Source organism: Astatotilapia calliptera, chromosome 8 (assembly GCF_900246225.1).
Source record: "Astatotilapia calliptera chromosome 8, fAstCal1.2, whole genome shotgun sequence".
NCBI classification, from domain to species: Eukaryota; Metazoa; Chordata; class Actinopteri; order Cichliformes; family Cichlidae; genus Astatotilapia; species Astatotilapia calliptera.
This window is the reverse complement of record NC_039309.1, coordinates 25,661,119-25,687,953: the sequence shown is the minus strand read 5'-3', so window position 1 is coordinate 25,687,953 and position 26,835 is coordinate 25,661,119. Positions and strand designations below refer to the sequence as shown.

The 26,835-nt window shown below is 41.2% G+C and overlaps 1 protein-coding gene across 4 annotated transcripts in view; it reads right to left on the bottom strand.

The window, feature by feature from the left end:
* Window positions 1–13,392: 13,392 nt before the first annotated feature.
* Window positions 13,393–26,835, bottom strand: part of myo15b (myosin XVB) — a 99,739-nt gene continuing 86,296 nt past the window's right edge. For all 4 annotated transcript variants that reach the window (XM_026177587.1, XM_026177588.1, XM_026177591.1 and 1 more), the window contains 17 exons: window positions 25,909–26,050; window positions 25,672–25,783; window positions 25,263–25,569; window positions 25,093–25,156; window positions 20,993–21,065; window positions 20,828–20,904; window positions 20,672–20,748; window positions 17,844–17,974; window positions 17,662–17,756; window positions 16,938–17,015; window positions 16,741–16,837; window positions 15,957–16,105; window positions 15,748–15,878; window positions 14,825–14,958; window positions 14,611–14,744; window positions 14,248–14,388; window positions 13,393–13,798 (listed from right to left, as the gene is read on the bottom strand). In XM_026177587.1, the coding sequence (XP_026033372.1) occupies window positions 13,718–13,798; window positions 14,248–14,388; window positions 14,611–14,744; window positions 14,825–14,958; window positions 15,748–15,878; window positions 15,957–16,105; window positions 16,741–16,837; window positions 16,938–17,015; window positions 17,662–17,756; window positions 17,844–17,974; window positions 20,672–20,748; window positions 20,828–20,904; window positions 20,993–21,065; window positions 25,093–25,156; window positions 25,263–25,569; window positions 25,672–25,783; window positions 25,909–26,050 (2,023 nt within the window). In that variant the 3' untranslated portion in view covers window positions 13,393–13,717. The remainder of the gene's footprint in view (window positions 13,799–14,247; window positions 14,389–14,610; window positions 14,745–14,824; window positions 14,959–15,747; window positions 15,879–15,956; window positions 16,106–16,740; window positions 16,838–16,937; window positions 17,016–17,661; window positions 17,757–17,843; window positions 17,975–20,671; window positions 20,749–20,827; window positions 20,905–20,992; window positions 21,066–25,092; window positions 25,157–25,262; window positions 25,570–25,671; window positions 25,784–25,908; window positions 26,051–26,835) is intronic.

Below are 26,835 nucleotides of genomic sequence, written 5' to 3'. Positions count from 1 at the left end.
CCTTGAAAAGCGCTATATAAATCCAATCCATTATTATTATAGTCTTGGCCTCATTTTGGTCAGCACCTTCACTCTGCATTTAAAATATAATATATAAAAAAGAAACAGAAAAGAGAAGTCGGTGTGGATTTAAAAAAGGTAGAATACTGTGCAAGAATTCCTGTACCAAAAATATATTTTGAACATTTAGATTTTATTTTTTATTATGGTCAATAACATTGAGATTTACTGATTTAATGCAGGCTTTTACAGGCTGGGGGTTTTAACAGAAATGCCCATTAATTTTTGATTATACTTGATGATGATGTAGAACCATCTCTTTCTGATCACCTCCTTACACTGAGGAGCTCCTCTGAGTTTTCACTGAATGAGAAGAAGGAGACCATCCAGTACTTCTTTTATTTCAGCTGAAATCATCTCTGAAAGCACAGCACCAGATACCCAGATTACGATTTCATTCTACAGTTTGGAGCTAAATTAACTGTACCTGACTGGACGCTCACTTGTCTGAGTAAAGCTAGCCAACTGACTTACAAACAAGGGAAGAATTGAACCTCAGGAATGAATTAAAGAAAATTACAAACTTAAACATACCAGAGACAATTTCCTGGATTACCAGATATGTAATGATTTATTGAATTGTGATTACCTTATTCATATTTTAACTACCTTAATGTCAGTATTCTGCAAACTTCAGGTGGGTTATGTTTGCATCTGGCAATAATTATTTGTATGTTCTCTATCTCTTTGTGCTTTGTCCATGTCAGTTTTCTATTGTAAAGATAGCCCATACTTGTTTGAATTTTGAGTACTTTCATTTTCATTTATAAAGGCACAAATAGTCCTCATTTTAGATGATCACACAAAATATTTAACTTACAACTGCCTGAATTAACTGTGAATTACACTATGAAATAAGTATTTCTAAAATCTCTATTAATACAATCACAATGATCTTATTACTCATTACATCTATAAATGTGCATCTGAATACTTTACTAATCACCTATTTAGACTTTCTAAATTATACCAAGAGTTTATCAATCAAGAATAAACATCTGTATCTAAAAAAAATACCAAGGAGGAGTAATGCTTTATAAATGATGAATTAAGCACTTACTAATACCTTACGAATGGTTAATAGTGTAACATTTTAAAAAAATGTACCTCACTTCACTACCTACCTTTCCTTGGACTCAATGAAAACTTCAGTGAGGTCAAGGCTAAAAGATTATGAACAGACGCTAGGACGCACTTTTGCAACACAACCATTGTCTATTGGACTGAATGCAGAAGATGTGACTGTCATGGTCCACAGTCCGTGCCAGTTGATCTGCCATGTCTATGTTGTGTTTTGTTGTTGTTCTCTCCCGGTCACTCATTTCTACCTTTACTTGTTGGCGTGTGTGTCCGGGTTTTCCTGTGACACCAGGCCTGGCGAGTTATTCCCGCCATGGGGTCACCTGCAGCTGATCAGCCTCGTAAGGGCAGAGACTTAACAGAGGAGCTGAGCTTCAGTCGATGCTGGATCATTGTGAGAAACTCTGTCAGTGCCTAGTTAACACTGTGAAAGTGTTGTGTTAGTCATAGGAGCATAGGAAGGTACATAGGTAGATAGGAAGTCCTGCCTTTGCATTCCTGACAGAACGATCCAGAGTGGGGAGGAGAATGCCCTCTGAAGGCTTTTCTCAACAGCCTCAATGAGGATTTGAAGCGTGAATTGTCCGCTGAAGTCATTAGATGCCTTAATCTCCATGTGTGTTAGTACAAATGTATTATCATGGTTGAGATTCTACCTGTGTGGGAGATCTCAGACTGTTAGTTTTTAAATTTGATCTCTCTGAGACCTGTGCTGTGAGGCATGGGTTCCCTGAAGGGTCTGTACTTGGCCCATTGCTGTTTTCTTTGTATCTGCTGCCTCTTTGTCTTCTTCTACGTTTTTTAAAAGTAACCTTTCATTGTTACGCTGATCACCTGCAGCTTTATGTTCCTTAAACATTGGAAACTATGCTGATTTGTCTAAATTAGAAATTTGTCCATTTGCAATTAAGGACTTGTTATCTGATAATTTCCTGCTTCTTAATACTGATAAGACAGATTTGATGGTCAATCGATCACAAAAATTGATGACATTGTCATAAATTGCAGGGACTTGGATGTGTGGTTTGACTCGGAGCTCTCCTTCAAGTCTCATGTAAAAGAGACAAGGACTACCTTTCATCACCTTAGGAACATCAATATCAAACAAGTTTTATCACTTGACACTGCAGAGGTTCTTGTCCATGCATTTGTGTCTTTGCACATTTATTATTGTAACACTCTTCTTTCTGGGTTACCAACAAAAAGTTTTAGAGGTTTACAAATGATACAAAATGCAGCTGCTGGCATTTGAACCAAAACTGGGAAATTTGAGCACATTTTCCCAGTACTGAAATCTCAAAGAATGGAGATGCCGGTAAACGTAGGGGTGCTGGTGGGCACAATTACAGACGCCTCCCTACTTGGTCATCAGTGTTCTGCAAAACTCATACTCAGCACCCATACTCACCAGTGTAATGCTCTCATTGATTCGAGTGTTTGATCAATCAAGTGTTTAATCAATGAAATTATTTTCATTGATCAAACACTCAATAGGAAATTCAAACTCCCATTGACACCTCTTACTGAGCCTCTACAGGTTTCTGCCTTAAAACAGCACTAAGCTCACACAAATCACCCATCGCACTAAGGCCATTCAGCTCTCCCTTTGAGGCAGTCATGTAATTTTTGATTTGTCCTCTGTTCCTACAGTTTACCATGACCTAGCTGAAGTGTTTAGCAAGGACTTGGCTCTCTCACTTCCTCCGCAGAGACCATATGACTGTGGAATTGATCTGCTCTTGGGGGCACCACTCCCCACCAGTCGCCTGTACAGTCTTTGTAAGCCATGGAACCCTACATCACTGATTCTCTGACAGCTGGAATAATCCGCTCTTCCAAGTTCAAGCAGGGTTCTTCTTTGTGGAGAAAAAGGACAAGTCCCTCCATCTATGCATTTACTTTCAGGGGCTGAACAAAATAACCCTAAAGAACAAGTATCTCCTGCCACCACTATCTTCCGCTTTTGAACGGTTACGGGGGCCACCATTTTCATAAAAGTGGATTTAAGGAATGCCTATCAATTGTCCTTGGTGAATGTCTTCTTGAAAGATTTCATTAACCACTGTGTTTTTGTGTACCTTGACAATATTTTGATTTTTCAAGATGTCCATAGCTGAACACGAGAGGCATGTTCACCAGGTGGCACAGCAAGCATTCTCCCAAGTCAAACAGAAGTTTGCCTCTGCGCCCATCTTGGTGCAACTAGACTTCTCTCAGCCATTCGTCTTAGAAGTGGATGCTTTGTGTTATCCCAGGACTCCGGGGGTAAGCTTCACCCATGTGCATATTTCTCTTGTCATCTCTCACAGGCTAAGCAGGAACTGCGACGTGGGACATTGGGAATTGCTGGCAATAAAGCTCACCTTGGAGGAATAGAGGCACTGTCTAGAAGGGATGGCGCAGCCACTCTTCATCTGGACGGACCATAAAAACATCCGTACCTGTAAATGGCAAAGTGCCTCAACTCCCTTCAAGCCAGGTTCTTTACTCAGTTCAATCTAACCATCACGTACAGACCCAACTCTCGTAATGTGAAGCTGGATGTGCTCTCTCTGCAAATTTCCTCACTGGACGAGGCCTCCGAATATGATGAGACGATCCTGCCTGCAGCCTGCATCATCGTGGCCCTCAGATGGGAGATCGAGGGTATAATCAGAAACACTCACCCTGGTCACACATCGCCCTGAATTTCATAGCTAGACCACCACCATCCTCAGGTAATACCACCATACTCACTATTGTGGATCCTTTTTGTTTTAAAGCTACCCATTTCATTGCTCTGCCCAAGTTTCCCACCGCCTTGGAGACAGCGAAGCTGTTGACTGATCATGTGTTCCACCTACATGGCGGAACACATGATCAATCGGACACAATTAGTCAAAACTGTCAGGTTTTGTAGATCGGACTCACGCGCAGACCACTAGTGTCTTCAAAAGGTGCATTTATTTACAGTGTTCCTCTACAGTGGAATTCATATATACATATAGTGATGTCAAGGGGAAAAGGGGCCGGGGTTCCAGGGTCCAGGAGTGAAAGAGGCAGGAGTCCAGGAAGGGAAGGTTTTCATTCAGCCCTCGCACATCTCCTCTCCTTTCCTTTATCTCTCTTGCTTCCGTTCAGTCGCCATGCACAGGGAAAGAACATGTCCAGAGGCGATCTATACACAGGCAGAAAAAAACCATTAGTTTCCTGGTTCAGACAGGCTCACAAACTGACTTTACAAAATACAGGACGACTGACGCTGAAGGCTCAACGATCCAGCGACGAGTAGAGCAGACTCGCCCTCTTAAGAAGGGTTCCAATCTCTTATGATCAGCAACAGATGTGCTGCTCACCTCCAGGTGTGTAGGCCAGGGGCAGGAGCCCATACTGAGCTCCGCCCCGGCAGGAGAAAGAGAGAATGGAAGAGGGCGAGAGAGAAAGGGAAACAAAAACAAAGCACCTGACAGCTGTCAGCTGTCGAGGAGCGGAGACCATGACAAAAACACTGTGTCCGATCGGGGTCTGCATTTCACATCGCGGGTTTGGAAGGAGTTTTGCTCCATTCTGAGCTTCACGCTGGATTGTTGTGAGAAACTCCGTCAGTCCCTAGCTAGCATTGTGAAAGTGTTTGTGTTATTCGCTCGTGTGGATTGTAGTAATGGCTGCCTTTGTGGTTTCCAGAAGAATTGCGGAAACAAGTGGAGAGAGGTGTTTGACCTATTGGACTGCTGTCACACATTTTGTAGTGACTAGGGCTCAAGCTATGAAGCCAGCGGAAACTGACCTTGTGTGGGTGTGTCCTGCTATCCCCCCTACCTTAAGTGCCAGCTTTTTTGTACAGCTGACTCCCATCAGCAATTAAGAGTACTTAGGGCCAGAGAAAGGTGAGCTTTAGTGCCAGAGAGCCTTGTTGGTTTTTGCAGCTAGTGAGCTGTGTGTATATGGTGCCTGATTGTTCCTGCTCTGTGGAGAGGAGTGTGTTTTAGTGACTAAACCTTTTTTTAATTAACTTTTCCGTTTATTGACCAACATCTGGATTTTGTTCTCTTCTTTCTTCAAGAGGTGATAGCGGCTTGTACGTCTCTTTTGGTTTAGCTGGTAATAGGAACATTAATAAAACCATTTAACCATTTTGCCTCCCTGTCTCCTTTTTTTTTTTTTTTTACCCGGACACCTTTGTTACTTTCCCTCATCTCCTGGACATCACCCAGGAAGTTGCAGAAGTCCCACAGGCAGAAAAGGTGAAAGAAATTTTTGAAACCACCTTTTGTCTTTTAGCCTGAGAGGCCTTTGGATTTTAAAAACCCTGGTAAGCCAAGAAGCAGGAACAATTAAACCAGATGTCAACAGCAATGTGGGTTTCTTCCTGAAAGACAGCATTCTTTATCGCCGGCAGGTTTCCTAGAAGAGGAAAGAGGATGTGGTATAAATTTGGGGAACTCTGTGCCATGAGGGTCATTTGGGGAAGCATAAAACCATTGCACACACATTAGGATGCATTTGCACTGGCCAGGCCTGTGTGCAGATGTGGCCTAACATCAATAATCCCCTCCAGAGCCTTTACCAATTATTAGCACCCCATTTGAATGGCTGGGAACGGACATCGTCAGACCTGTTGAGAAAAGCAAATCAGGCAACCGTTATTTGCTGGTCATATAATGGTTGCCTGCTTTGCTTGCAGATTAAATTTCAAGTATCTTGAAGTCTTTCCTCTGAAGTGTATAAAAGCAAAATCTGTGGCTTTTTGTCCGGTGCAGTTTTTTTCAAGGTTGGGATTCCCTCATGAGATCCTGATAAACTGTGGAACTAATTTTATGCCATCTTTATTAGAGCAGGTCTACCAGCTTGTTGGTATCAAAAGCCTTAAAACCACTCCTTACCACCCTCAAACAGATTGCCTGACTAAGCCCTTCAAACAGACCCTGAAGCAAATGTTACGCAAATTGTTACATGACAACTGATATGTGGTCATAAATTAAGGGGCTCTCTCTCTTTACTAAAAGAGACACGGGACGGTGACCAGAGAGCGGCAGAGGCTACTGATTTTATCTCTTATGATGAAAGAGTGACTTGGAGAAGATGACTGAGCTAGCTCCAAGCTTGTATGGCAGATGCCCACCAACATCAGAAAGTGTGATATGATTGGTCAGCCCGGGAGAGGTAATTTAATCTTGGACAAAAGGTACTTGTACTCCTTCCAAGTAACGATAGCAAACTGCTAGCTAAATGGCAAGGACCTTTTCAGATCCAGTAGAAACTTGGAGCTAGCAGGTATAAGATGGCAACATTCATACCCGACACCTAGAATTAATGATATGATTGAGCGCCTTGGAAAGCCTGATATCTCACAACTCTAGTTCTCTGCAAGGGCTATTGGCAGGTGATAATGTGTTCCTTTATCTACCTTGAGAAATCACCAGTACAACACTTCTTCCTTCAATTATTATTTAGTAAAGCATAGTAAAAAAAATTATCATGCCCATGGATCTCTTTTGCTCAATAACCACAGGCTGTAGAACAGTTTGCTGCGGTCCATCTTCCCAAAAGAGTACCTCAAATTAACAGTATACAAAGTTTTATATGAGAATGTGCGTCTATGTGATTGGTTAAAACTGATAGGGAGAAATCATAATTTACACTTAATTCTTCCTTCGTTGGTGCCCCAAGCTGGTCCCAGCCTCTCAGCACTCAGCCTTGTCCAATTCAGGGGAGCAGCACCTGTTACGGCCCGTGGCCATAGGAAATCTGTGTTAGCTGCTGTGTTGTGTTTCTTTACTGTGTTTTAAGAATCTCTGCAGGTCTTTCCTCTAATAAAGAGCAGTAGGCTGCTGATTGGACCATGGATCATTGGACTGGGTTAAAAAAAAGCTGTTCTGCCAGCTGCCGGAAGAGAGAGAGAGAAGCGAGCGAGAGTGAACCGATTTGACAGCAGACTCAGACCTGGCCCTTTGTGTAATTTTGTATATGTGTAAGTGAGCTCCTTGAGAGCCGCCAAATGTGAGTATACAGGGAGTGCAGAATTATTAGGCAAATGAGTATTTTGTCCACATCATCCTCTTCATGCATGTTGTCTTACTCCAAGCTGTATAGGCTCGAAAGCCTACTACCAATTAAGCATGTTAGGTGATGTGCATCTGTGTAATGAGAAGGGGTGTGGTCTAATGACATCAACACCCTATATCAGGTGTGCATAATTATTAGGCAACGTCCTTTCCTTTGGCAAAATGGGTCAAAAGAAGGACTTGACAGGCTCAGAAAAGTCAAAAATAGTGAGATATCTTGCAGAGGGATGCAGCAGTCTCAAAATTGCAAAGCTTCTGAAGCGTGATCATCGAACAATCAAGCGTTTCATTCAAAATAGTCAACAGGGTCGCAAGAAGCGTGTGGAAAAACCAAGGCGCAAAATAACTGCCCATGAACTGAGAAAAGTCAAGCGTGCAGCTGCCAAGATGCCACTTGCCACCAGTTTGGCCATATTTCAGAGCTGCAACATCACTGGAGTGCCCAAAAGCACAAGGTGTGCAATACTCAGAGACATGGCCAAGGTAAGAAAGGCTGAAAGACGACCACCACTGAACAAGACACACAAGCTGAAACGTCAAGACTGGGCCAAGAAATATCTCAAGACTGGTTTTTCTAAGGTTTTATGGACTGATGAAATGAGAGTGAGTCTTGATGGGCCAGATGGATGGGCCCGTGGCTGGATTGGTAAAGGGCAGAGAGCTCCAGTCCCACTCAGACGCCAGCATGGTGGAGGTGGAGTACTGGTTTGGGCTGGTATCATCAAAGATGAGCTTGTGGGGCCTTTTCGGGTTGAGGATGGAGTCAAGCTCAACTCCCAGTCCTACTGCCAGTTTCTGGAAGACACCTTCTTCAAGCAGTGGTACAGGAAGAAGTCTGCATCCTTCAAGAAAAACATGATTTTCATGCAGGACAATGCTCCATCACACGCGTCCAAGTACTCCACAGCGTGGCTGGCAAGAAAGGGTATAAAAGAAGAAAAACTAATGACATGGCCTCCTTGTTCACCTGATCTGAACCCCATTGAGAACCTGTGGTCCATCATCAAATGTGAGATTTACAAGGAGGGAAAACAGTACACCTCTCTGAACAGTGTCTGGGAGGCTGTGGTTGCTGCTGCACGCAATGTTGATGGTGAACAGATCAAAACACTGACAGAATCCATGGATGGCAGGCTTTTGAGTGTCCTTGCAAAGAAAGGTGGCTATATTGGTCGCTGATTTGTTTTTGTTTTGTTTTTGAATGTCAGAAATGTATATTTGTGAATGTGGAGATGTTATATTGGTTTCACTGGTAAAAATAAATAATTGAAATGGGTATATATTTGTTTTTTGTTAAGTTGCCTAATAATTATGCACAGTAATAGTCACCTGCACACACAGATATCCCCCTAAAATAGCTAAAACTAAAAACAAACTAAAAACTACTTCCAAAAACATTCAGCTTTGATATTAATGAGTTTTTTGGGTTCATTGAGAACATGGTTGTTGTTCAATAATAAAATTATTCCTCAAAAATACAACTTGCCTAATAATTCTGCACTCCCTGTATGAGTCCAGTGCTTATGTGTGCATAGGCTGAAGCCGAAGGGGTGTGTCGCCTTTTTGTTTTGAACTGTTTTCTTCTGTTTCTGGTCCAGGAAGCGAGGGATAGTTACTGTCATTTGTTTGTTTTGTTTCTTTCTTAGGGTTTAGTTAGTTTTCTCTGGTGGGACTTAGTTGGTTTTGTTTATTATTTTGGCCTGGGCTCACCTTGGAGTTGTGCTTCTTGTCACTTAATAAAATCACCTTTGTTTTTTGTTTTTTTGTTTTTTTTTTGCCTGTCCCGTTTGGCTCTTTTGCCATCAGAATTGTTGTCTAAAGGCAAAGAAAGATGCCCAACGGATTTACTTTACCAAACTGACCATCCCAGCCTTGCCGTAATGGTCCATTTGATTCACCTTTTATTGTTTATTTTATTTTCATTTACTGAATACGGGACAGACTTGACTGGGGGAAAGAAGGGGAGAAAGAAAGAGGGAAAGAGAAACAGCTGAGAAGAGGGACGGGGGAGAAGGGCAAAAGACAAAAACCAACAGAATGAGCAGAAAAGAAAAAAAAAAGAAATAAAAAATGCATATATCGATCACCTGGATCACCTGCTGAGAAAGAAAAAAGAAAACAAGCAGAAGAGAACAAGAGTAATAGAATAAACAACATCACAATGATATATGGGAATATGACAGTAAATACTAAATATTAAACATTATTGTGCAGCACATAAGATCAACAGAACACAGTGTGCTTTGAGGTAGGAGCCAAAAAGGGTGTAGTTTGTGGGTGTGATCACCCGTGTGTACACCTGTGAGCATGGACGCGCTTGTTTTTTTTAAAAGGTTCCTTCATGTAATGATCTGCTAGAGGTGTGGGGGGGCCACAGCCCCGTCCTCCAGGGCATGAAGCAGGTATGGAGGAGATCAAGACTCCAGACATCCAGAGGCCCCCAGAACACAAGAGACCAAGGAAGACCAACAGAGGGGCAGCCGCGCCACTGTCCCAGAAAGAGCTGAGGAGAGTCCCAGATGAGGGCTCACTCAGCAGCCGCGGAGCAGAAGCCAGGGGGAGTTGCAGTGACGCGCCCGTGAGCTCCGCTGGCAGCCAGCCGTGCCTGAGTGACCGAGCCCTAGGCCGAGAGGCCGGGGGCACCCCACCTCCGAAGTGGCCCGAGCGAGCCCCAGGCTCCAGGCCCCGATAAGCGGCCGCCAAGGAGTGAGCCGGTGTGTACCCGGACGCCCATTCCCAGACACAAAGAACCACCAACGCACCGATGTCTGAGGGAGTCCGCCACTGGCAGGGGAAGTGGTGGTAGGGGGAGATAGGCCTCCAAACCTTGGAGGGCCTGAGGTGTCCCCAGAGAGGTGGCGCCTGACACCCAACCTGACATATAGACACAGACATACAGGCACACACATATACAAACATCCATTCCCACCCTCATGCTCTCATATGCACTTACTCCACACTCAACCAACGTGGAGACAGACATAAAGAGACGCTGTACACACGATCACACTCCCCAAGCGTACTCTACAAACCGGGTCTAGGTACCCTTGCCCCTGGAGGGGGAACTGCACCCAGACCCAGGTGGTGTTACCCTTTTCCCTGCGGTGGGGGGAGGCAGACCGCCCCGACTCCGCAGCAGCAGGGAGGCCCCACACTCCAGACCGCAGTCGGACGGCCAACTTCTCCTCCTAGCCACCCCGCTCCAGCAGGTCGCAGAGAATGGGGGTGAGAGAAGACTCCAAACCTCCCTCCACCCGCTCATTGTAGTGTTGATGCATGTGTGTTCTAAGGTGCATTTAAAACCCAGGGGGGCATGGAGCTACCTGCCAGAGAGCAGCAGGTAAGCGCATGGTCCCTCCTGCTAGCCCTCAATGTCTACGTGTATTTAACCTTGAGAGGTGGGCAACGACGCCAGGGGTGAGGTATACACCCTGATGGTACTTTGGATTCCGTGTATCGTGCCAACCCCCAAGATCCTATATGTATGTGTAATGAGAGTGTGAGTAATGTGAATGTCTAAGTTGTGGGATAAAATTGAGGCAGAGGCAGCCAGAAGGGGACAGGGGGGGGGGGGGGGGGGGGTAGCCTCCTCTGCACCCTGGTGACATACCCCTACTCCAAGGTCCTGCATGTGTGGGTGGTTGTGGTGGAGCGGGAAGAGAGAGGCAGCTGGAGATGGGGAGGGAAGGAAGGGAGGGGCAAGTGACCCCTCCCTGGGGCCAGCTCCCCCGCTGACCCCAGTAGGCACTCCCATACTCCGCGACCCGCCAGGGAAAGGGGGCCCAGACCCATCCAGACCGGGGACCAGTGCAGCAGCGCCTCGCGGCCCCACAGAGCCCGGGACAGTCCACCCAACCCCACCACAGAGAAAACTGCACCCACCCCACCATCCACTCATCTTCCAGACTACATAAGACAGTAAACACCCAGGCTGAGATCTTCCTCCACCTCTCCTGTATCTCCCCCTCCTGCAGAGAGAGCTCCCGAGGAGAGGAAAGCTCCTGCAAGATGTGACAATCTCCCCCACCAGTTGAAGAGCCCCCCAGGTGGCTCGATGCACCGGCGGCACCCTGCTCCAGGGCTGGGCCCCCATGCACCCACCCGCCCACAACTCCGGCAACACACCAACCAGGACCCAAGCCCCCGAGGCCCGGCCCGGGCCCCAGCCCAGAGACGGAGCGCCCCCAGAACCTCACGCCCATCCCGGACCCACCCAGGGGCAGCCAGGCTACCAGGTCAGTAACCCACGTTCGTCAGCACAGACCCTCCCCTAGCCCCGCTGCACGCAGCCGCGAGGAAACAGTCACCTGAGAGCCACCTTTGTTTTTTTACTCATAACCGGGTTCGTTGTTTGGCTTGGGAACCAGGGAGGGTACTTGCTTCTCTCTCCTCAGAATCTTATGTGCGTCTCTACACGCCTAGACTAGCGGCGTAACAGCACCTAAAAAGGGAAGTCTGCTACATGAGTACTAAATGCTTTTCCCTATTCTCTCATCTTTCACCCAATAACATGCTGTCCTAGTGACCGTAAAAGCAACCCTGACTGAGACTCCAGATATTGTTTTGTCTCAAGTAGTCCCAATGACCCACCTTATCATCTGTATTTAGACAGAAAGTGTAGAGGTTTAAAGGTGAAGGGACACTGTCTGCATGTCTAAATTCACAAGCTATTGTTCATTATTATACCTAACATAGGTACCACTCACTCAACGCTCAGGGGAGCTGACCACCTGCTGGACACCATGAAGGCTATTCCAATTCACAGTCCTGCCTTTTGGATTACGTAGAGCCCCTGCAACATTTCAGAGGCTGATGGATGAGGTACTGTGTGTTTCACTGCAGCGTATCTTGATGATATTATGACATATAGCTATACCTGAGACGAACCCCTCAAACATCTAGCAAAGGTATGAGGGCATCTCCAAGCAACTGTGCTAACTGTTAATCCATCAAAATGTGTCTTTGTCGAAGATGAAACTGAATATCTGGGATTTGTCATAGGAAATGGGGTGATAAAACCGCAAGTAAGAAAAATTGGTGCTATTGAGCCCTGCCCTTTGCCACAGACAAGAAAACTTACATCTTTTCTTGGCATGGCAGGGTTCTACCACCGATGTATCCCTATTTATCCCTCTCTGCCAGGGTGTCTCCCCCTCACCAATGTAATAGGCTCTAGGTGTCCTAACTAGATTTGGTGGACGGACGAGACAGAGGCAATGCTCCAGTCACTGAATAAGAGTACAGACTTGTATAGCCCAAATTTTGTTTTAATCTTCAAACTGATGCTTCGGATAAGGGTCCGGGGGCTGTTTTTCTACAGGGACCACTGGATGAATGACACCGAGTGGCTTTCGTTAGCCGCAAGATGTTCCCAAGAGAGATGAGCTATTCGACGGTTTCTGTCATTTTGAATTATTTTTGTAGTAACTTTGTTTTGCAGTATAATAAAACCCATTTCTTGAAGATTAAACCTGTACCTGTATGTTCTTGGCTGCTTGCTCCTTGATAGTTATAGATTGAAGAAGGCTCTTGGATGAGAAGTAAAATGTCTTCAGAAACTTGAAGTCCAGCAGCCCTCTTTTTTCAAGCTCTTAAGAGTGTTAGATGTATTATTTGTGAATTTTACTGAAATTATCAAAATTAAAAAAAATCTAAATTCAATGAATATGCAGTAGTAAAATGTTAAACATTTTATATGTTTTCTATTTTCTATTGTGAATTATGAGTTTATGAGATTTGCAAATAAAATATTCGGTTTTTATTTATATTTTACTTTTTTTCTGGAATTGGGGTTGGTCTTGGTCTGACTTGGAGATGCCTGGATCACCTCATCTAGCTCCTTTTGATGTGGGAGCAGCGCCTCTGCTCAGAGTCCCTCCCGAATGACCAAGCTCCTCACCCCATCTCTAAGCGAGAGCCCAGCCACATTATGTCTTCCTAAATACGTATCACATTGAAATAAGAATAACTGAGAAAGCTTGTCTTGATGTATACTTAAGTAAAGCTCAGTAGGTGTGCAGTCATGGAGTACTCATTTGTGAATTGTCATAAAGTAAAATATTTATTGCTTTGATTAACTGCAGAGTTGTAAATTTGATCAGAATTACAGCTTTCAGGTTGCATCTGTGATCATTATACTTCATTTATGGAAGTCTACTAGTGAAAGAAGATAGGAAAAAAAATGCACATACGATTTATTAAGCAGGTAATGTAAATCTTTAATGATGCTAATTTACTTAAATGACATCAGCATTCATTCCAATAATTAATCAACTTTGCATTCCAACAACAGTTTATAGTTCAGATTATGATCAAATTTAAGGCTTACGTTTATTCTAATACTTTACTGTCTCTAACATAGTATGCTCCTTAATGAGTGTTACGTGTTGCAGGTTTCCATTCATATAACACAGCACACATATCAGGATCATTTCTGCATGTTTCTACTCAGTTTGTTTCAACAATAGCAACAATAAAACAACAATAACAATAAAAAGAACAAAACCTGTCTTTTCTCTCTGTATCTACTGAATCTACTTTGAAATGGAACTGGAGATTGCCGGTCGAATCAGCTCTTCCATTAATAGAGCAAGGGTGTGGCACAACTGTTTAGCCTGAAACAGATATTTAAAAATTAAATTAGACTTGAATGCAAAAATCTTTTGACAACTTCTTTGGTGATGTGTGTCCCTGACACCAAATTAGAAGTTAACCCACTGCACAAAATCATTGACAAGCATTTTGACATGTGAGTAATCATTTATTGAAAAAGTCTTTAAAGGAGAGGATTTATAACACTGGAGAAAGTGAATGGATGTTTTTTTTAATGTATTAAGGGATGCTTTGGTCAAATGTTAAAACAACTGATTGAATAAAAGATTAATTGGAAATGCCAAATTATGGAAAACAAATAGTATGAAAAACCAGCAGAAGTATCAGGACATTTTTATCCTCTAATACGACTGTGGAACACACCAAGATGCCAAACGAGGAAAATGCCTTTTTGTTCCAGAAAAATACAGAACACACACAGTGAAATAAAAACAGATCAAAAAGTCATTACCTGTTTGAGACGAATGGTGATTTTTTTGGGAGCAGCTGGATTGCCATAGTCAATGTCCACGGCTGGCACCTTGCCTTTTTTATTGGGGTGAATGGTGCGCATGAACTGAACATCAGTCAGAGGAATCCGAAACACTTGCTCCTGCATCAAACAGAGACAACAACAAAACAGCTGATATGATGTATCATACACCTTTTGGTTAGCATTAGCAGAGAGATTTGTGGCTTGACACAGGACAAATTATGCTTCAGACTGGATCTTAGACTTATTTAATGAAAAAAAAAACACTAAACTCTATGAAAAAATCATCAAGTTCAGAAAAGAAGAACAGAAGGCAAGAGACACTCTTTAAAAGACCAGCACCTGTGTTTTGGAGTGTAGGAACAGCACTCCTTCCTGGTTGATGCAGACCACACACGGAGAAGGACAACCACGCTGGCTTACCTTCTCAGCCAGGAAAGTGTTGGATCCAAACAGGGGCAGAGAACTCAGAACCTCTGAAAAATACAGAATTTAGACAAATATTATCAACAGAGGAGGAAGAGAAAAGATGAGCTAGAGAAGAGATACTACCTACCAATGAATTGTACTTTGGCATGTTGAGGGCTAAGGGACTGCATGGCAGCAATCCGACCCTGACAGAAAGTGAGGATCTCCTCCACTTTGTTACGGAGCCCAGTCTGTGAAGGCAGGTACCCCTTTATTTCTGACCTTAAAGAGAAATGCACAAATCAGTATATACATACTGTACATTTACTAACATTACATACATGATGTTAGTGACATGTTTCAAAGAATAAAATTTGCCAGAAAGTTTTTCAAAAGTGTTTCTCTTTATTGTCCGGGAACACTGTATTCAGTGCTTACAATACAAATCAGGACACACCTACTCATTTAGTCATCAAAACTGGATAAAACCCTTTGATGGATACCAGCACAACCCTGGCAAAATCAAGTGGCCAGCATTGAACTTGGAAACGAAAACAGTGCAGTTCCTCTACTGTCTACTTGAGGCTCTAAATATGTGTCATTGCCCCCGGACTATATTACTTCTGTGTCTGTAATTTGCCACGATAAAGTTATGAATATAACTTGCTAGCCTCAATTGCTAACGTAGCACCCCACCTTCTGTCTTGACCATTTTAAGTGATGACTGCATGATATTTCTTGAGATATTTGCAATAGTTCAAATCACTGAAAAATGTAAAATATAAAACTTTTTTTTTACCCAATTATGTGTTATCAGATGGCTGTTCTAAAAAATAATAATAAATAAATTAAGTATCATCAAGTATCACACCTCTGTAAAGGAAAAACAACTTTTTATTTGTATTTTTATATTTTGAATTTAACCAAACAAAAATATGTTAATTAGTCAGATTTTTAAAGAAAGCAGAAACACACACAAGATGGAGCTCTTTGAGGCAACAACAGGTGATTAAAGGTAGTCTTTTATAAACAGTCCACTCTTAAACTGATTATTGTGACTGTGTAACTCACAGTGAGGGCTGGTCCTGCAGGCCCAGAGCCAGATGCTGCAGGGCTGACAGCATTGCTATCTGCTGGATTGTTGATGACCCTCCTGTGACAGGAGGAAGCATCAGTTGTCCGCTCAGATAGTCTGCAAGAAGCTACACACAAACACACACAAGCAGTAATGGTTAGATTAGAATAAGATTATTCAAGCTACATTCAAGTCATTATGTTACCTGTTGGTAGTGGAAATCCACATAAAGGTCATTGATAAAAGAAAGAGGCATTCTCCACATCACTCTTCTCAGCAACAAGGAGCTTGAGTTGTCCTCCACCAGAAAGTCAAACAGGTACTCCTCAAAATGAAGGGGACGCACCATCCCATCTAAGAAGTGGGGAGCAGAGGAGTAAGGAAGGGGGCAAAAATCTGTTCATCTTTTTCTTAAGTATCCACAAACATCTACACTGAAGGGACAACATAAAAGAAAAACTTGAATGCTTGAACCCTGTAGTGAGGAATCCCGTGCTTGTGCTGTTTTGTTGGGAAATGGTTGGGTTCAGTTGTTCTGCACTGTATTGGTTTTTTTTTTATATACCTTGGTGTTAAGACAATGCCTTTTTTAGGAAAAATATTTCTCATTTCAGGCAACCATGACTTTACAGTAAAAGCACCATGTGGGTACTAATATAGTGAAAACAAACAAGCATTATGAAACATTATTTTAATAATGAAAAAAAGTAAGCAACAGTAGTAAATGTGAGCCTGTTCTACCCTTCTTTTAATTTTAATAAAATTCTTCAAATTTTAATATTATTAATATTATACATACATGCACAAATATTTATACATGAAGGTGATATGCTATGTATAGTTTTTCAAAGATTTACAAATTACCTTTTAGAAATAGGATTGCAGATGTTTTGATATATTTGCACATAATAGCTTTAAAGACACAGTACTTTAATTTGAGTTGAACTTTTTTTTCTGTGTCAGACAGAGATGTCATTATTCTGGTTTACCTTGTTGTCTAATGACAAGGATGGAGAACTCTTTGATTTCTTTGAGTTGGGTGATGCCCATTTCTTTACACAACTCCATTACCACATCTTCAGTGACCTATGTGAAGCAATAAAAATTACAGCATAGAATATTAATAATTAATAATATAAAGATGGTTTTACTGATGGATAAATAAATATGTATAAATAAATCTTACACTGAAGTTTTTTATTTGTATGGGAAATTCCACTCCTCCTGGCAGGTGGATAGGAATATAGATAGAAGTTTTGCCAGCCTGAAGAAAATGAAAACAAACTCAAAATGAGATCTGCTGAATTAATTACATTCAGTTCATTTAAGGCTTTTCTTTTTTAGCTGGGTCAGGACCCTACAACCAAGAACAGGGAGAGACCTCTGGCAGAGCCAGTATCAAGGAGGCACAGTCATCTACTGTGGCTGGATTGGGTGTCAACGGAAAGAGAAGAAAAACAAAAACAAAAAAAGAACATAGAGAGAACAAGAACGACAAATGGAACAAAACATATAAACACATAGAGAGACTAAGCAAAAGTTAATGACATGCAATATTGGAGCATAAACACATGGGGAGTGAAAAAAGGGAGTGTCCAAAAAAAGCACTCCCCCAGCACTCTAAATGAATAGTAGCCTAAATAATGGATGATTCACCTAATCAAAGTCTAAATAACAGTTTTCATATAATGAAAGCTTAATCTTAAAAGAAAAGAAAAGAAGGCATCTGTCTCCCAAAAGCCCGAGCTGGCCCTGATAGCTGAAAGCTCTGCATCTTATTCTACTTTTACAAAGTGTCAGAATCACAAATAAGTCTATAGTCTGAGAGCAAAGTCTGAAATATTCATTATTATATGATGAGGCCAGATCAATCAGAACTTTGTATTGTTTGAGTGAGTAAGTCAACTTGCCAGTATTGCTTCTATCTCGGGATATGAGGGGATATTGCGGCGACCACCAAAGCGAAGAGAGCGCTGGAGGTTATCATGACTCAAAGATGCCAGTTCTGAGGAGGACATCATATTAGTGAAGAAGCTATTGAAACATTAAATTGACATATAAGTTTTTTCCTCATCAAAACAACTTCCTCTACCATGGTATGGGTGCACATAATCCTGAGAGATGTCATCGAGGTAGCGTGTGATATAAGGCTGCAGTGTAGCAGAGCAAGGGAAAAAGCCAGCCACCACACTGAGTAGTTGCCAACCTAAGGAACAGCTGGATCTGCAGATTCAAGATCAGATAATAATTGCAAAGAATACATCAAAGAAAGAAAAATCAACGTTGAATTTTTTTGTAAATAGTGCACTGTAATTATTGCAGATATGTAGCGGTTAGTGGAAGTGAGAAGCATGAATGATCCTGAATCTGTAAGGGATTTTTAAACACTAAAGATGATGCTAAAGAGCCAATTAAAAGAAATAATAAATAAATAAAAATAATAAAAAGGCACTATTCTCTTTTTAGCTCTTATATATTACAATCTTGCAAAACATGTAAAAGTAGAAGATGTAAAAGATGGAGGCATGTGCACTTATTATTTCCCTCGGCTTACTGTATCTATAAGGTGAACTGGCATGGCATTCACCTTTGTGAGGTCAGTGCTGTGTTGGGATGAGCCTGAGACACTGCACTTTTTTCCCACTTTAGATTGAGGTGTAATGTAACTGTAGTGTGAAACTGTACATGCCCCAAGTACAAGTACAAGAGACTGCCTAAAGCCTTTACCTTTCTTTATTTTCATCTAAAAGATAAAGACAAAACCTCCTTTATCTCTCTATGAATGTGGATTGCAAGTTATTTTTCCTTTTATGCCTGCAGAAATCATTAATTAATAAGGAATTTTATCATAATATAATCCTCAAAACAGCAATATTACCGAAGTCTCTTACTTTGTTTGTATTCCTGCTTTACTATTTGAATTACTTTTATTATTTATATTACTTATGAAAGAAAAATGACAAATTGTCCCACAAAGCATAAAAATACATCTAAGCATGACATTAATGTAAGAAAATACAAAGCTGTCATCAAATTAATAAGTTGAGAATGAAAAGCAAATAAACAATAAACACCACCTCTCGACTGAAACAATATTCTTTTTAAATATTCAATTGCAGATAAACAGAACTTACATTTATATAAAAAAATTAAACACTGCATGGTTTTCAACAATTATAGTGTTTAAGCTTTTCTCAGATCCAACATTTCACAAAGAATCTCTTATCTTACTAACACTTTTTTTGCCTTTCCATATTTGTTATTTGTTCCAGGAAAAGAAACAGCAGGTGCATTTTGATCTTTATTTAATGGGGATAGTTTTCTGTGATATTGCTTAACAGCAAGACAGCTTGTTTAAGATGTGTCGTTGTTTTGTATTTTTCCGTATGTTTTTGTCTAAACCTTTTTGATGAACTTGGTGTTTCGGTGGTATTTATCAGAGCCGTCTTTCTAGTCGGCTCCAATAACAAGTCCCAAAGTGCTATCTTGTTGCTGTCTTGGAGGAAGACTAATAAGAGACTAATAAGACTAATAATTCATATTTTGGATTTCTAACTGACTCATAATGAAAGCATCCAGTTGTTCTTCAAGTTGACTTTTATTTTGCTAATAATGTGCTAATGTTGAAGTTGAAGCTTTGGATAACTTGTTAAAGTTCTACACTTCTGGTTAATCTTTGTCAAAATCTGATTCCATTCCACAGTTAGCACTGCAATCCTATAATTCACAATCAATAGTTTAAAAATATATTATTTACCATCTTAAAACACGGTTTTAGGAAATAGTAGAAGATGCAATATAATGTAAGCTCAGTGTCATGGTCCCTGTGCCTCCCCGGCCAGCCCAGTGTGGCCACAAGTGTTTGTTGTTTCACTCTCTCTCTGCTCTCCTCGCCTTGTGCTCTCTCTCTCTCTATCACTCTCTCCTACCTGTCTGCCTGGGCGGAGCTCAGATTGGGCTCCCGCCCTTGGCCCACGCACCTGCAGCTGATCACGGGTGATTTGCAGTTGATCTCTGGCTCTTCTTAAGGCAGGGGCTCTGAGCTACTCGTCACTGGAATATTGAGTAACTCTTGTTAGTATCGCCTGGCTTCTTTGCGATTCTGCTGTTCCCGTGCTTGCCTTCGACTTACCCTCGTCTGTGTAAATACGTTTACCTGGATCAGCCCTTTTGTGACCCCTGGACCCCGTGAGTGAGAGTGAGCTGCTTGTGTGGAGACTGTTTGGACGAGGAGCAGAGCGAGTGCGAAGAAGTGTGTCTCCCCAGCCTGTTGATCCCCGGGACCCTGGTGTTTCCCCCCCCCCCCCCTTCATGTGCACCAGTGTGATTAATAAAGAGTTGTTGAACCGTGCTTTCTCAGTCTGCGCCTGAGTCCGTTCCACCGCCGTGACACTCAGTATGTATAATATTATTTATACCTGAGAATAATACCTTAAAAAGATGATTTCTGGGTTATACAGCACATGATAACTGGCTAGTGTTATGGTAGTTGAAAAGAAACATTAGAAGTTAAAGTAACTTCAAGTAACATCAGTAAATTGCATGCATTGAATAAACTTATTAATAAATGTATCATAATGTAACACAGTTATTTAAGCTATTATCAAAGCTCATCAGTTATAAGTGTAGGTAAAGCATAAGACGTGATTACTGAAAATCATGGTAAGTCTTTAATCACCTACCATTCAATGTTACTTAAGTAAAACAGAAAGTGGCAGAAAGGGCAGTGCTGGACAATCTGCCTGAACAGGTATGAATGAGCACAGTACAGTACAGCACATAACTTCATGCAAGCTCAGTCAATGTGCAATTTGTAAACAAAAGTTAAATTTGAAAAATTTAAAATCTCTTTAAGAACCCAAATCTGTTCAATCGCAGTTTACGGCTTTTAAATAGACTCTTTACTTTTGATAGGCTTACTTTTTTGGGTTGTTGGTAGTTTGCTTGATAACCTGGCAGAATATTTCATCCCTCAGCAGTTCCTTTTCCTTCCCTAGCTGAACAGAAGTGAGAGAGTCATTACTATTAAAACAAAAGTCCACCCAACTTACAGAAACTGTTTGAATATGCACTCACCAGAAGAATCTGCCTCAGACACTCTGGCTGGCTGCTGTTCTTCCTCATTGGCATGTCTCCCATGTACTCCATCATGTCTGAAAGGACAGACAAATGCGTGGATGAAGAAAGAACAGAAAAAAAGTTTCAATGTATAATACCATGTGTTATTGTGGGTACACTCACTTGTGAAACACTGAATAGATAACTCCTTGATTTCAAGGTCATTATAGAGAATGAGAGATTCCTGGATGGGAGTCTGTGTGAAAAAGACACACATCACAGTTAGCTTTTAGTTTTATTATTTCACAAAGCTTCATTAACACTGACTAGATTCAAATATGTATAATAAACATCTTGGAAATGCCATACAGTCTGAATTCATCATGTTCAACAGTTATTTTTGCCAAAGCACGGGAGTTACTCATTTGATCCACACAAAGTCTCTATAATATCCCTCAGTGTTAGAGCCATCGATGGCTTTGGAGTGGACAACGCCAAAGAATTTGTTGATTCTGGATAGAACTAGGTGTGATGATTCTAGATCATATCTATTTTATTTGTTAAAATTATGTGTCAATTACTTCTCCTCCCTTCAGAAGATTAAGACACTGTTTTGAAGTAACAAACTTCTTTGACACAATTAACGATCCACATGAATTAACTGATGCATTACATCATATATACAATTTCATGAGAAATCTGTGATTCAAACTAGAAAATTTACTATGTTCACAAATAATAAGCTGTGGCTGACAAAAGAGCTCAAGGTTTGTCTCAGTAAGAGAAAGATTGCATTTCTAAATGAAAGAAAATCATTAATAGCTTTAAATATTTGAGAACATACATCATTTAGTTTCATGGTTAATATTAACTCTATTTGCGAGAAAGTTAATCAGAGATTGTTATTCGGATGTTAAGAGGCTTTGGAGATAAAGTCTTTCCAAAACGTTGTGGCTATGTAACCTTGACTGATAAACTTGATCCTTATGTTCAGTTTCAGTCTGGTATAGCAACCTGACTGTGGCCATCAAAAACAAAGCGATTATCAGAACTGTTGTATAGCTTTATCATTGGGCCGTTTTGAGGAAAGTCTGATCTATCATTGCTGACTGTGAACACTAGAGCAGGGCGATATGACCAAAAATATTTATCACGATATACATCTGAAAATTTGCGATAACGATATAACTGATGATATAATTGACACTAGACAAACACTTTACAACTCCACAACTTTATTTGTGCAAAAAAACAAAACAAAAAACCATAAATGTATTTTCACTTCAACAAGCAGCTGTTTTTTATGTGCATTAAAGTTATATAAAAATGTAACAGTGCAAATGCAAATTCCTTGCTGACAGTTTAACCAAAAGGCATTTCCAGTGGAAACTGGCCGACATATCCTCAGCATAACCATGTAGAATATCCACAAAACTTAAAAACAGTTATACACACACAGAGCAGAGTACGTATCACTCCGCGGATTGTCGAAGCCCTAATGCTTCGACAATCCATCAAGCGGTGCGGGTTCGTAGCTTAGCAAAGTCGTACTGAAACATTTGACAGATTTTCGAGCGCCGTGCACATAAAATCGTTTCGAGGTCAGTAAACACAACCAGAGTTCATACATAAGGCACACGGGATTATAAGGGGCGCTGTCGACTTTCAGGAAAATCAAAGGATTGATTTTAAGTGTGCCGTATTTTCCAAAAAACACGGTAATAACGACGGCCCGCTAGCATGCGCTACCAAAAAAAGTGCTTTGTTGTGTATCTGACGGACGAAAGCTAAACCAGTTCCACATCAGTGAAGCTGCAGCATTTTTACAAACCAGTTCTGGTTCATCTGTTTCACTCAACGCTCCGCTTTCACCCTTCTCATTCTCCGTTGCCACCATGCTTTTTCCGCCATGTGCGTATGAAAACAAAGGCACTGTGCATGCACGTTTTACCCATATTCTATCGCCATATTTCATTTTCTTATCGTTACCCAACATTATACCGGTATTACCGTGAACGGTATGATATGGCCCAGCCCTAGTGAACACCCTCTTTATCTGGACATTGTAGGACACCTTTAGCTAGCAAAAAGATGTAGCCTATAAGGAATCATTTGTCCCAAGCATAGCTGGACTGGCCATCGGGCCCAATGGTGATTTTCCGTTTTTATGGGCTGATGGGTTTTTTTCCCATTTTTTCCCGTAACGGTATAAACACTGAAAGGTGGTGGATTGGCCAGATGAAGGGAGATGTGAAAAAATAACTCAGTTGTTTGGTGGTGGCTATTGCGGAGCTTCTACAGATTCAGTAACATTAGCAAGTGGTGGAGGCCAGCAGGCGCAACACGCTGGCAGGTGGATGACGGAAAGGCAGAAGGAGCAGAGACCGGAGGCGGTGAACTGAACTTCAGGTAAGAAGTTATGACCTGCAGTCTATCTGGGTCAGATATGAACCAAGTTTATTTTATTTTCGTTGTGCTGACTTTTTACAGTCAGTTACAATAACTCGTGCTGCGTACTAGCTAGCATGACGGATTTTATATACTGCTGGGCGGGTGCTATGATATTATTGATGTTGAACTTGTTTTATCTTATTTTATTTATAAGGTTAGTTATTAGAGTTTCCAACCGTCCTGTAAAAACGGAATCGTCTGGTATTCAGAGAAAATATTGCGCGTTTGGTATTGAGCTGAAAAGGAACACGGTTTGTCCCGGACTTCAGCTACAATGAAAAAGACACAAAGCTGGAGTTATTCTGTGTCTTTGCTGCACAGCTGCCTCTTCTCCTCTCTCTCTCCTGTTTCTACTTCAATCATGAAACTAAATCAGTGATCAGCTGATTGGCTTTTCTCTCGTGTTTGTTTATCGTCCACCAGAAAGAGGAAACCAGTGGATGTCGCGCTAAACAACAGCAGCACGTTTAAGCTTGATCAGCTAGAATTTATTTAATATTACTTTCTAGTATCAGCTGATGTTTGCTGGAGCCACAGCTGTAAAGCTGCTGGTCATGATGTCGGTTTGGATATGTGGTGAGAGGGAAACATGAAGATGAAACCAGGAGATGTCCTTACTGAATCATCAGAGCTGAACAGGTGATGGAGAAACAGGTTTACCTTTTAGGTGACATGAATCAGTTGAAGGAAAGTTATGAACTGTTTCTGAGAGACAAATAACACCAGGATCCTTTTTTTAAGTAGCTACCAGCTGGTAACTGTGCAGGGGCGGGTCTAGCAAAGTGTTGCCAGGGGGCCAAGTAGGGCATTAACAGGGAAAGGGGGGCACAAGGAAATACTTTTCTTCCTTATTCTCATTTAAAATGTCTCACTTTTAACAAATAATTATCTGAATCTTACTACAAACGTTTTCATCTGATGTAAAATGTATAGAAATCCATTATTGTACATAGTAATTTTTTTTAGGGTCCCATCATAATTTCTTCAGAAGTAGCTAAGTACTGTATATGATTCCAGTATTTTCCCACATTTTCTAGATACTGCACCAGTACTGTGTGTAAAATGCCATCAAAAAGTCAATTAAGTTTTATTCTTTCTCACCTGTCTTTCTGTCTCCTTTCACTTTTTAAAGGTTGCCATGTTAGAAAAAATATTTTGCCCTGCCATGCTGTTTATTGATGTGGAAAATGAATGGTTTATGAAAATATATCTAAATCTGTCATCAGTAATGATCATGTCTCACCTCTAGTCTTCTCTGTCTTAATTTCAGGTTTTCACCATGTGTTCTAGATGGTTTAGGAGGTTAACTCGACCAAGCAGTCTACTTTCGGGTACTGTTTTGAATACCAGAATAGGGAGGATGGTGTAGGTTTAGGTTTATTAGACTGATACATATATACCAACAAGACAGTGTACATCACTGTGACAACAGCGTTTGTTTTCATTCAAAGGCTTCATGGTTTTTCCTATAATACCTGGTGGGCCCGTCTCTAGTCAAAATGCCCGGGCCGATTTTTTGTCCCAGTACAGCCCTTGTCCCAAGACCAATCAGGCATGCTGTGATGTGTTTGTTCTGTTGTATTTGTATGTGTATGTATGAATGTGCGATGATATAAAGTGATTTGACTAATTTGTTCATGGCTTGGTGAATGAAAAACAATTTTCCATTGATGTGGATAATAAAGTTATTCTATTCTATTTTCAGAGGCATATTTTACTGCAGGAAGGCATCTATTATAGGTGTGCATTAACTATTGGTTATAGCATTAGATCTAACTAATTTCGCACTAAAACATGTGGTCATATGACATCAGAGGGACTGCAACACTTACCTCTGTGTATTCAATCACTTGTGAAAAATTCCTTCCGTTGGCTGGCAGACCTGTTGTCCCCAGTCTTCGATAAACAAAGAAGGGTGGAACAAAGTTATACTTTCCATGTTATATGACCCCAAACCACTTCAGCATAGTTCACAATAATACTTAGCATACTTTTATCCTACCTGAAGTACTTCATGGCAAAGTCAGCCATCGGTGAGTTCACCTCTAAGTTGAGGACTGAGCCCTGCATTGAGCTCTGTTGTGATCTCTGGAGAGATCCATGCACCAAACCGTGGGGTGAAGCCTCTCTTCCAGGCTGCTTTGAATTACTGCTGCCCATGTGTTTGTTGATGAGAGTCTTCCTCATGCTTTTCCTCTTCTCATCTCTGTGGTTTAGATTGAGACAGTGGTAGTCTGGGGCTGCAGATGGCTTGGTGAGGTCTTCTGGAAAAAGACCAGAACGTCCTCCCTTGTTGCCAAAACGCCAGCCTGGTGAAACAGACAAATCTAATTAGACTGGAAACAATGAAAATAATATTTGTCTTAGTAACTAACATAAACATATGACTACAATTCAAGTCATGACTTTACCTGGCTCTAGCCCTTCCATTGGCAGCAGTTTGATTATATCACCCTTATTGAAGCTGAGTAGACTCTTGTCATCTGTTACAAAACTCTTCAGGGCAACTACATGGTTTGAGTCCTAAAGGGAGGAGTGAGAGATGAACTAAAATTAAAGAGGCTCTAAAGACAAGGAGACTGTGAATATAAGCTGAAAACCTTTAAAATTATAGACCATGGAATGAACTATGATTATAAAAAGAGTACCTTGATGAGTTCCTGGATGAATGACTGAATCATAGCAATGATCTGAGGAGCCCTGCGTGACTGCAACACCAGTTTTTCACTCTTCAGCTTCAGTGCCACTGTGTCTTCACCCTGAAGTTCAGCTGACAGCACCTCTGCAAAACTTTATTCATGAAGACCCACGTTAACATTTAATGCAATAACCAACAGCAACAATGAATTAAAATATCAAAGATGTAGCAAAAACGTCCATAAGGAATAGCACACGAGACCTGTGATAGTTATTACCATAGCAACTTAATCTAGCTGATGAAAACAGTGGAACAATATAGCTGCTGATATCTTGGGAGCATGAACTTTGGACTGTACTTGAAAGCCACATTATGAAAACGACTGACAGGCAAAGTTAACAATGTTTGTTTTCGTGGCCATGAGGTGTGTTTTTCGCTGAGCTGCAGGGGGAGAGGTGGTGTTGGCCAATTTAGGGGGCAGTTCCAGGTCAGCTTGGCATATTTTGCTAATGAGGATGATAAATAAATAAATAATATTTTAGGACAGTGATTCTCAAACTTTTCACAACAAGTACCACCTCATAAAATATATCGCTTTTAAAGTTATGGAACTTATGATCGACATAAAAGTACAGTAGTATAGGCCTATTTAAACCCATATCCAGTTTACATGAGACAATTTTATTTCTTATATGAATGTTATTCATTTTAATTGTCATAAACAGGATGTGACAAATGATAATAATAACAACTGTAGGTGGGATGTCTGGTCTTTAAGTGATGACGTATAACCCTGCTTCCGGGTCCAAACTACTGTGTTTATTAAGGCTGTTGTGTTTTTAACATGTTTTAATGCTTTGTATCTTGTTCTATTTAATCTGAACAAGCCCCTAAAAAAAGGCAGTGATCACTGTCGGCCTCTCTCAGATTTTATTAC